The 12,325-nt window shown below is 37.6% G+C and overlaps 1 protein-coding gene across 1 annotated transcript in view; it reads right to left on the bottom strand.

Moving 5' to 3' along the window:
* Positions 1–6,317: 6,317 nt before the first annotated feature.
* Positions 6,318–12,325, bottom strand: part of CENPJ (centromere protein J) — a 66,118-nt gene continuing 60,110 nt past the window's right edge. Inside the window, exons 15-16 of the mRNA XM_053705578.1 lie at positions 7,842–7,962; positions 6,318–6,701 (exon numbers count right to left, since the gene is read on the bottom strand). Coding sequence (XP_053561553.1) covers positions 6,509–6,701; positions 7,842–7,962 — 314 coding nt within the window. The 3' untranslated portion in view covers positions 6,318–6,508. The remainder of the gene's footprint in view (positions 6,702–7,841; positions 7,963–12,325) is intronic.

Genomic DNA, 12,325 nt, shown 5'->3' with positions numbered 1-12,325 from the left:
TTTGTTACCCTGGAAAGAAATGGAAAGTAGAGTTGATTTAGAAGCCATATCAGCATTCCAAGTCTTAAGCCATAAAGCTCTTCTAGCTAAAATAGCTAGAGACATAAACCTGACATCAACTCTGATAATATAAAAAATTGCATCACAGATAAAATTATTAGCATGCTGAAGAAGAATAATAATATCATGAGAATCATGATCTGTTACTTGTTGCGCTAAAGTTTCCAACCAAAAAGTTGAAGCTGCAGCAACATCAGCCAATGATATAGCAGGTCTAAGAAGATTACCTGAACACAGATAAGCTTTTCTTAGAAAGGATTCAATTTTCCTATCTAAAGGATCCTTAAACGAAGTACCATCTGACGTAGGAATAGTAGTACGTTTAGCAAGGGTAGAAATAGCCCCATCAACTTTAGGGATTTTGTCCCAAAATTCTAATCTGTCAGACGGCACAGGATATAATTGCTTAAAACGTTTAGAAGGAGTAAATGAATTACCCAATTTATCCCATTCTTTGGAAATTACTGCAGAAATAGCATTAGGAACAGGAAAAACTTCTGGAATAACCACAGGAGATTTAAATACCTTATCTAAACGTTTAGAATTAGTATCAAGAGGACCAGAATCCTCTATTTCTAAAGCAATTAGTACTTCTTTAAGTAAAGAACGAATAAATTCCATTTTAAATAAATATGAAGATTTATCAGCATCAATCTCTGAGACAGAATCCTCTGAACCAGAAGAGTCATCAGAATCAGAATGATGATGTTCATTTAAAAATTCATCTGTAGGGAGAGAAGTTTTAAAAGATTTTTTACGTCTACTAGAAGGAGAAATAACAGACATAGCCTTCTTTATGGATTCAGAAACAAAATCTCTTATGTTATCAGGAACATTCTGCACCTTAGATGTTGAAGGAACTGCAACAGGCAATGGTACTTTACTAAAGGAAATATTATCTGCATTAACAAGTTTGTCATGACAATTAATACAAACAACAGCCGGAGGAATAGCTACCAAAAGTTTACAGCAGATACACTTAGCTTTGGTAGATCCAGCACTAGACAGCTATTTTCCTGTAGTATCTTCTGACTCAGATGCAACGTGAGACATCTTGCAATATGTAAGAGAAAAAACAACATATAAAGCAAAATTGATCAAATTCCTTAAATGACAGTTTCAGGAATGGGAAAAAATGCCAAAGAACAAGCTTCTAGTAACCAGAGGCAATGAAAAAATGAGACTGAAATAATGTGGAGACAAAAGCGACGCCCATATTTTTTTAGCGCCAAATCAGACGCCCACATTATTTGGCGCCTAAATGCTTTTGGCGCCAAAAATGACGCCACATCCGGAACGCCGACATTTTTTGGAGCAAAATAACGTCAAAAAATGACGCAACTTCCGGGGACACGTATGACGCCGGAAACGGAAAATAATTTTTGCGCCAAAAAAGTCAGCGCCAAGAATGACGCAATAAAATGAAGCATTTTCAGCCCCCGCGAGCCTAACAGCCCACAGGGAAAAAAGAGTCAAATTTTTGAAGGTAAGAAAAAATTGATTAATTCAAGTGCATTATCCCAAATATGAAACTGACTGTCTGAAAAATAAGGAATGTTGAACATTCTGAGTCAAGGCAAATAAATGTTTGAATACATATATTTAGAACTTTATAAACAAAGTGCCCAACCATAGCTTAGAGTGTCACAGAAAATAAGATTTACTTACCCCAGGACACTCATCTACATGTTTGTAGAAAGCCAAACCAGTACTGAAACGAGAATCAGCAGAGGTAATGGTATATATAAGAGTATATCGTCGATCTGAAAAGGGAGGTAAGAGATGAATCTCTACGACCGATAACAGAGAACCTATGAAATAGACCCCGTAGAAGGAGATCACTGCATTCAAATAGGCAATACTCTCCTCACATCCCTCTGACATTCACTGCACGCTGAGAGGAAAACCGGGCTCCAACTTGCTGCGGAGCGCATATCAACGTAGAATCTAGCACAAACTTACTTCACCACCTCCATCGGAGGCAAAGTTTGTAAAACTGAATTGTGGGTGTGGTGAGGGGTGTATTTATAGGCATTTTGAGGTTTGGGAAACTTTGCCCCTCCTGGTAGGAATGTATATCCCATACGTCACTAGCTCATGGACTCTTGCTAATTACATGAAAGAAATGTCTGTTTCATAAGTTAAAGAGCAGTTTACACACATTAAATCTGCACACACGCCTCTTCAGTGAGCCCTGACCCCCGGGCAGGCGTCCTTCCTTGTGTCTGTCACTGACCCACAGTGCAGTACATCCCGCGCTGAGAGAGCAAAGAAAAAGGACGGGACGTCATCCAGCCCACTCCTGCATGCCTAATAAAGTTAAAATAAAGATCACTCCCGAGCCCTAACACAGGAAGCACTGGATCACCATTGACAAAGCAAGCCGCTGTCGCTAAAGCCCGGTGTCGAATCTGGTGACTAGGCTTGGCTAGTGAGTCACTGACTCGACTCTGTGCAGTGATCTGGGTGAATCAAATCATGAAAGTGATTCAGATTCAATTCATTGCCTGTGCTGTGTAAAAGCCACTTCCTTGTGAAGGAGTGAAGGTGGAGCTTAGGACACAGCTTTCAAATCCGCTCAGCTCATGACTTGTAATATGATCTGTGTTTATTCTGAGCTGCTCTGTGCTGTGTGTGACTCAGACTCATGACTTGTAATATGATCTGTTTATACTAATCCTGAGCTGCTCTGTGCTGTGTGTGACTCAGACTCATGACTTGTAATATGATCTGTGTTTATCCTGAGCTGCTCTGTGCTGTGTGTGACTCAGACTCATGACTTGTAATATGATCTGTTTATACTAATCCTGAGCTGCTCTGTGCTGTGTGTGACTCTGACTCATGACTTGTAATATGATCTGTGTTTATCCTGAGCTGCTCTGTGCTGTGTGTGACTCAGACTCATGACTTGTAATATGATCTGTTTATACTAATCCTGAGCTGCTCTGTGCTGTGTGTGACTCTGACTCATGACTTGTAATATGATCTGTGTTTATCCTGAGCTGCTCTGTGCTGTGTGTGACTCAGACTCATGACTTGTAATATGATCTGTGTTTATACTAATCCTGAGCTGCTCTGTGCTGTGTGTGACTCAGACTCATGACTTGTAATATGATCTGTGTTTATCCTGAGCTGCTCTGTGCTGTGTGTGACTCAGACTCATGACTTGCAATATGATCTGTGTTTATACTAATCCTGAGCTGCTCTGTGCTGTGTGTGACTCAGGCTCATGACTTGTAATATGATCTGTGTTTATACTAATCCTGAGCCGCTCTGTGCTGTGTGTGACTCAGACTCAGTAAAATCTTGTGCTTGTACCTGGGACTTGCAGAGTTGTCTGTAGCTCATCTTGGGAGTCAGTGATTCAGTGACTCATTAGGACAGGAGGGAATCGGACTAAATGGAGGGAACTTTAAGTGCTGGCAAAAGAGTTAGGCAGGGAATGCAAAGGTACATTTGTCTATGATTGTGTATTGTGCAATCTAATACATTCACACAGTTTAAATATCAGACATTTCATGTTAGATATATTTTCAGAAGTGTTAAACAGATTAATACATTTATCTGAAATGTATATTATAACCACATAGTTTAATAGGGAAACAGTTGTGACTGAAATACATAAAAAAAAAATATATGCATAGTTTGAGTGCGTTTGTTTCTCTTCTCAACACAGATTCCCTATTAGTGTAATTCAAAGATCTGTTGCTGCACACAACTCCTCTATGAATCTAAAGAGCTGCTGACTCAGTATGTATGTTCAGTGTGTCAGACTTACTAGTGACTGTGCCTGGTTTGCAGGAAATAAACAGTGATTTGATTCAGTGATTTAAATCATTTGACTGATCTGATCCAAATGATTTGAATCACTGAAAAGAAATCACTTTGCCCAAGTCTACTGGTGACTATAAAAATTGGGACTCGGCAATTCCCGGAACTCTGCCCACACATTTCCAATAAGCAAACACTACGCCTAACCTCCTCCGCCCAGGATAACTACCACTTCTCTCAAATTCCACCCAGCTACCTCTACACTCCGCTCAAACGCCACCCAGCTACCTCCCACTGTTGGTACTGATGAGCCGTCATAGTATTTGTGACAGCTTGTCATGTACCGAGGCAGGGTATAGTACAGGTGACATATATACATATGCACTTTAAATAGTCACTAATAAGCGCTGCCACATGCCTACACTTTATTTTATATAGTAAATAATAAATACACTGATAATAAATACCCTGCCTCGGTACATGACAAGCTGTCACAAATACTATGTTGTCAATAACATGGTACTGATGAGCCGTCACATTTACTAACAGTGGAAGGTTGCTGGGTGGAGTTTGGGAGGAGTGGGGAGGTAGCTGGGTGGAATTTGAGAAAAGTAGGAGGTAGCCTGGGCGGAGGTTAGGGCGTAGTGTTAGCTTACTAAAGATGTGTGGTTAGAGTTCTGTGAAATGCCGATTCCCGATTTTGATAGATCACCAGTTTCAACACAACACCGGGAGCATCATGCTGCCAAAATATGTATAAATCCCCACCGGGAGCACAATAAACAACTCTGGGGTTCCCTACACATGCTCCCTCCACCAGGGAGAATAACAACACAAAAGAGCACCAGAGAAGTCCAGCTAGGCAACCAAGCCAGTTAGAGAGGCTCCTAACTAACAAACAGCACATATACATTGGCTTTAATCCCACTGGGAGCTTTGCACCCACATCCCTACTCTCCATCTAGGGAATTAAAGTTTTCTTTCCCTCAGATCCACCAATCTCCACCTTGGGCACCCTAAGGGAAATAAAAGTGCTTACCAGGACGATGTCTTTACACTAAGTTCTGACTGGAGTGGATCAAAGTGTCACTGACACCGGCATCCTGTAAGGAAAAGGTAGAATGGCTTCAGAATGCTGGTAAAGAGGTATGATAACTTCTCAGCAACTATCAGAAGCCAACAGACACCACATTACATGGTCTCGCTTCCCCTGGCCTCTCTTGAAGGAAAACCATCTACATGAGGGCCAAATAAACTTCTTAGCAGAGCACCTCTTCTCGGACTACTTCCATGAAAGGAGGTAAAGAACTACTGGGAGGATAGGGGAAGTGGGAGGGATATTTCTATGTTCTGTTTGGGGTGTCTTTGCCTCCTCCTGGTGGCCCGGTGAATTATTTCCCATAGGTTATGAATGTTTTCGTGGACCCTTGGTGCCATTAGAATGAAAAAAATACATATAATTAAAAAAAAACACTAAAATCCCCTCTTGCTAGTCCACAATAAAATGATACTGGACTTATAATACATCATGTATTAAATATTGGCCAGTGTAGATCTTATTGGCTCACCGGATGTTTTTAGATAGCTGCCAGCAATGCATTGCTTCTCCTTCAACAAAGGATTCCAGGAGAATTAAGAAAAGTTGATAACATAAGTCATTTGGAATTATTTTTTTGTATGCTCTTTTTGAGTTTCATGTCCCTTTTAAACTATGGTCATGTTCAAGTTTAAGATCACAATGAATAAACTGCAAATCTATAATATTCTATATTTGATAAACTAAACACATTTATTTCTAGGGGACATCAGTTTTTTGTTTTTTACGATTCTAGGGTGTTTCTTACCTCGGTCAGCTGGTTTGAGGAGCCTATGGTGGTTGAGTCTAAGATTCAGATAATTTATTAAAAAGGGACAATTTACTTATGTAAGCAGCTGTTTGAAATGGGTTATGCTCTCTCTCTCCTATCACCCTGCATTGTTTTTTTATAGCAAACACAGTTGAAAAACTGCAGCTATTTCATATGACAAAATAAAGGTAAAAGGGGCTATTTTTAAATAATTCATGTGCTCCAGAGGGTAAAAATGGATCACTGGGAAGCATTAAATGAGAATTTTACTGTACAATGTCCTTTTTTTTATCATTGGAACTGTCATCACCAGACTTAGTTCAAGGCCTAAATCAGTTTGACAATTTAAGTTTCAAGCCCTTACAATGAAAGAACTAGTATAATACCTGGAAGTGAGCCCCAAAGTTTTGTATATGCCACAATTATTGTTTTGTTTCTTTTATTTCAATAAACCAAGTGATAAATGGAGGCCCGTAGAGAGAAAGCTTTTCAGGTATACAAATGCAGAGCTGGAAGCCAGTTAGGATACTGTACATTTATTACGAATCAGATAAATATTTTTTTTTTAATTTCTATTTAGAATTAAGCCTTGGGTAATGAAAATGTACACTCTACTGAGAAAGAAAAAAGTGAAACCAATTAATTAAATCTGACATTTATTTGACAGCCAAACCTAGAAATACATATATGTACATTTTCATATATACAATATATACATTAGGTAAATCAGCCTCAGATAATAAAAAATAATATAAAATATCTTAAACCCACTAAAATAAATACAAAATAAATTTCAAAAATAAATTATAATTACAATAATATTTAAAAGATTAAGTTTTAGTGTCCATTATAATATTGCCATCTTTATCCTTTACCCTAATTCTTCCAGAGGCATATTTTGTTTCTTGCTGACCATTACTATAAACGGTTTTAATGGTTCCGTCTGGATATTCTCGCCTTTTAAACTGCGCCGTATGTAGCTCTCGTTGACCATTGTCAAATTCTATGAGTTTGCTTCCATCTCTTTAGGAAAATAAAGACATTGAATTTGTATCAATGAATGGTTATATTTGTTTGTAGTTTTTCAAGTTATACAAAATATTAAAATTAACTATACTTAATGGTGCTAATACGAAAAAAATAAATAAAGTTAAAATCTGTTTTGCTCACTTTCAGGCAAGCTTATTCACTAACAGAAATTAAATAACACAAAATCAAGTTTTGAAACAGAATTTTTTTTAAAGAAAGCAATATCACAATAATTACAGTATCATAACTATGGAGAGAAAGCTTCCTGAAGAACAGAGCCTTAATAGATTACCTATCAATAAAGGGATCTCATCACTACTGTGAGGTTTATCAAAGCATATTAGAAAAGCAAATTTTAGCTTGAGTGAGGTCACTACGCAGTGTTGTGGATGTGACGGAGACACCTACGCTAACTAATGCTTTAATAATAAATAAATACAATTTGAGTGATTTCTCTCCATGCTGGCGAGTTTTTAATTCTAAGACCCAGATGTACGCGGTTTATATTGATTGGCTTACAGGATGTTTACAGAACTCCCTTTTACAGGGTTTAAATACACAGACTTGCAGGGTCAGTATTGCTTAAAGGGACATTAAACCCCAAAATTTTCTTTCATGATTCAGATAGACAATACAATTTTAAACAACATTCCTATTTACTTCTATTATCTAATTTGCTTCATTCTTTAGATATCTTTTGTTAAAGAAATAGCAATACACATGGGTGAGCCAATCACATGAGGCATCTATGTGCAGCCACCAATCAGAAGCTACTGAGCCTAACTAGATATGCTTTTCAGGAAAGAATATCAAGAGAATGAAGCAAATTAGATAATAGAAGTAAATTAGAAAGTTGTTTAAAATGGTATTCTCCATCTGAATCATTAAAGAAAAAATTGGGTTTAATGTCCCTTTAAATTACATGCTCTTGCAAACAAATATGTCATTTTAAAACCTACTGTAAAAATGCTCAGACCAGAAAGCAGAAGACAACTGTTGTTTCTAGCAGGGGGAGGGGCTTCAGAGATCACTGGGAAGTACAGATTGGGTCAGAAACATGGAAGCCCAGGAGTCACCTGGGATTAGTAAAGAACGCAGAACAAAACAAAAGGACAGGAATAAAAATGAACTTACGGCTGGAGAGTAATAATTGTGCCATCTGGAAATATGCTCTCTTCCCTTCCATCAGTGTACAGATTCTTTATAGTTTGGTCAGGGAAGGTAATCTCCTTCTTTCCATCTGGAAAATGTTTCTCTAAAAGAAAAACAAAAAATGTTTTGTAAAGAAGAGAAAACTACACTGCAGACAGCGGCCATAACAACTTAACAGAGAATCATTTCAAAGACCTGAACAGCTTGATTTTCAAATTTAAAGAAAAATAAAAAAAAAACTGCAAAATAATTTAATTCTTTATTTTGTCCCTATTTCATGTAGTGTAGTTCTGAAAACAGGGGATTTTCTCATTCTCAGAACTTGAAATGCATCCTACAGACTTATCAAGGCTAACCCTGCTGCATATTTTCCCCTAATTGGCTATATCTGATAACTGCAAAACAATGTACTTTATACTAACATAATGACTGTGGCTGGTCTTGTCGTCAGCTTTTTTTTTTTAAAGAAGCCAATCCTGGCTTTAATCTGCAAAGTGTTGGGTGGAGTTTGGCAATTGAAAAACAGTTGCAGCAAATGTTTAGACTTAGCTAATGTTATTCTAGAAAAACAACAAAAATGGCTTGTAATTACTTATGTGCCTGGGTCAATAACAGATTAAATAAGAGATAAGGGACACTGTACAGTAACATTGGTTTCCAGAGACTTGTTATACAAGCTGCAGAGTATTAAGTGTATGGAAAATTGCTACTTTAGTTTTTCTTTAGTTGTTTTTTTTTTATAGGAAACAGATTTTGCTCATTGAAAAAAACCAACCTGTTTAAATGAACTGAGCTTGCGAACCTTATCTTTATACATAAAATCTTGCTTACTTTATTTCTGTAGATGCAAATGCCAAGACTTAGAGCAAATGAAAAGTTTAATTTTAGTACTTCTCTATGCCACCATCACTGTAAGAATGATTACAGCTGTTGCCTGTTATTCACATTGCTTTTCTATAAAGAATACAGCAGTATTCATATTTTCAGCATAGATGGTGGTTTCAACAGACAACAGCAGCTTTTTCAAATGACAACAGTAAATGAACTATTTGTAAACAGTACACTCTAAAAGATAAAATGGATAACTGAGAACACATTAAAAGGGGAGAAACATTGGGTGTGGAGCCAACTATTGAAGCGACAGGACACATCTAGATTACTTTACTTTACACTTGTACACTGGACTAAAATATGTGTCTCTTGCCTGAAGGGTGAACTTGCCTGGTTATTCTCCTTGTGAGCGTTATAGGTATATCCTGCTCTTAGTTTGTGTTTGATCTCTAAAAAAACCATACATATATACATACACATACACATATTATATATATATATCTCTCATGATGCATGTATATAATAGTTGTCCATATTATATGGGGGTCCGCTCAGCTAAGTACCCATGTAATATAGAAAGATAGATATTGACGGCAGATAAGAACCATAGGCCCAGCAAGTCTGCCCGATATTTCCTAAAAGTTCAAACTAAATCCAATTTGTAGGACAGCCTTATGCTTGTCCCAGGCATTCTTAAAGTCACCCAGCGTTTGTCATTACCACCTCTTGTGGAAGTTTATTCCATTAAAGGGACAGTCTACTCCAGAATTGTTTTTGTTTAAAAAGATAGATAATCCCTTTATTATCCATTCCCCAGTTTTGCATAACCAACACTTTAATATGAATACACTTTATTTCTGTGATTACCTTGTTTCTAAGCCTCTGCAGACTACTACCTTATCTCAATTATTTGACAGACTTGTATTTTAGCCAATCAGTATTGACTCTTCAATAACTCCACAGGAGTGTAAGTAACATTAAATAAGCTATAGATATTTGATATTTAATTTTGTAGCTAAAAATCCAATGTAGTATGAGATGGTCTTGGCTGGGTGAGACACCCCCTTCTTCCTGGTTACAATACATCCAAATTAGAACAAAGGAATTGAACATTTGGCCTAATCAGGCAGTCATTTCAAAGAAAGACAAATTACTTCAAAGTAATATTAGCATGATGGAGCCTCAGAAGTGTATGCCCATATATGGGCTTCCTACCCAAGGTGAGTAATGGACTCACAGGCCTCCTGTGAAGTTATGGTCCGTCTGTGGGAATACTTAAATCTACAAACATGTTCAGGGGATCCAGCTGTCATCATCTAAGTGCTAAATTGTCCCTGCTGAGTTACAATACACAAATTATCCCACTTTCCAGACTGGTAACAACTTAGATTTTAAATAGCAGAATGTATACTTAAAAAGTCATAACTGATTTGTCTATAAATTTCAAATCTATTTAAAATACTCAAATAACACATATGTATATATGTATTGATCTGGGACATACTATATTAAATAAATATTTGCTGTATTGAATAATAACTTCATTGGTATATACAAATACTGACCCATTGATTTCAAGATAAACACATTTATCTCTGTTTTCCAGGAATCTAGTGAAAATTACAGGAAGAACTGATGTGGAGATGAGATCTCTAAATAAGTATCTATATAATAAATGTATAAGTGTTAGACTAATTTCAAAATAATATCTGTTTCTTTGTTTTTCAGACAAGATGTCCCATGAATAGTAGTCCTAAACACAGATATATGTGGATACTTTCTATTTTAACATAGAAATTGATAAAATACTGGCGTTTGGTGTCAAATTATACATTTTCTGTTATGCTAAATTAAATATAGATGCTGAAAAGATAAATTTATTAATGCAAAAAGTTATGGTAGTTTAAATAATAACAATTTAAGGAGATATTTGGAATGTGGCAAAAATTAAAGGCAAGACTATATTCATGGTCGTCTGCTGCCCCCTAGGGGATTAAAAATGATATGACAGCCAAATAAATTGTCTATTAGAACACAACTTGAGTCAATCAGGGAGGCAGCTCCCAGATAACCAATCAGCGCTAAGCATCCGAAGGGACAATTATAAGACAAGCACTGTGGGCGTAACCAAAAACAGATCACCAATGATTAGATATAAGAAAAGCTGAATGCAAGGAAAAGAGGTCTTTGGTCTTTTGTCTAGTGAAACTGGTGATTGATAACTGGCTGCCATACTTGGGGACACAATCACTTAGGCAAGGAATTGAGACTAACTTCTTGATCTGTGCAAATAACTTTTCTTCATATGAGGTGATCTGAACATACTTGAAAAACAGAATTTATGCTTACCTGATAAATTACTTTCTCCAACGGTGTGTCCGGTCCACGGCGTCATCCTTACTTGTGGGATATTCTCCTCCCCAACAGGAAATGGCAAAGAGCCCAGCAAAGCTGGCCATATAGTCCCTCCTAGGCTCCGCCCACCCCAGTCATTCGACCGACGGACAGGAGGAAATATATATAGGAGAAACCATATGGTAACGTGGTGACTGTAGTTAGAGAAAATAATTCATCAGACCTGATTAAAAAAACCAGGGCGGGCCGTGGACCGGACACACCGTTGGAGAAAGTAATTTATCAGGTAAGCATAAATTCTGTTTTCTCCAACATAGGTGTGTCCGGTCCACGGCGTCATCCTTACTTGTGGGAACCAATACCAAAGCTTAGGACACGGATGAAGGGAGGGAGCAAATCAGGTCACCTAAACGGAAGGCACCACGGCTTGCAAAACCTTTCTCCCAAAAATAGCCTCCGAAGAAGCAAAAGTATAAAATTTGAAAAATTTGGCAAAAGAGTGCAGTGAAGACCAAGTCGCTGCCTTACATATCTGGTCAACAGGAACCTCATTCTTGAAGGCCCATGTGGAAGCCACAGCCCTAGTGGAGTGAGCTGTGATACTTTCAGGAGGCTGCCGTCCGGCAGTCTCAAAAGCCAATCTGATAATGCTTTTAAGCCAAAAGGAAAGAGAGGTAGAAGTTGCTTTTTTACCTCTCCTTTTACCAGAATAAACAACAAACAAAGAAGATGTTAGTCTAAAATCTTCAGTAGCCTCTAAATAGAATTTTAGAGCACGGACTACGTCCAAATTGTGTAACAAACGTTCCTTCTTTGAAACTGGATTCGGACACAAAGAAGGTACAACTATCTCCTGGTTAATATTTTTGTTGGAAACAACCTTCGGAAGAAAACCAGGCTCAGTACGCAAAACCACCTTATCTGCATGGACCAGATAGGGCGGAGAACACTGCAGAGCAGATAACTCAGAAACTCTTCTAGCGGAAGAAATTGCAACCTAAAACAAAACTTTCCAAGATAATAACTTAATATCTACGGAATGTAAGGGTTCAAACGGAACCCCTTGAAGAACTGAAAGAACTAGATTAAGACTCCAGGGAGGAGTCAAAGGTCTGTAAACAGGCTTGATTCTAACCAGAGCCTGAACAAACGCTTAAACGTCTGGCACAGCTGCCAGCCTTTTGTGAAGTAAAACAGATAAAGCAGAGATCTGTCCCTTCAGAGAACTTGCAGATAATCCTTTCTCCAAACCTTCTTGTAGAAAGGAAAGAATGTTAGGA

This window comes from Bombina bombina, chromosome 3 (assembly GCF_027579735.1).
Source record: "Bombina bombina isolate aBomBom1 chromosome 3, aBomBom1.pri, whole genome shotgun sequence".
NCBI classification, from domain to species: Eukaryota; Metazoa; Chordata; class Amphibia; order Anura; family Bombinatoridae; genus Bombina; species Bombina bombina.
The sequence above is the reverse complement of the archived record's forward strand: the minus strand, read 5'-3'. Positions and strand labels throughout refer to the sequence as shown.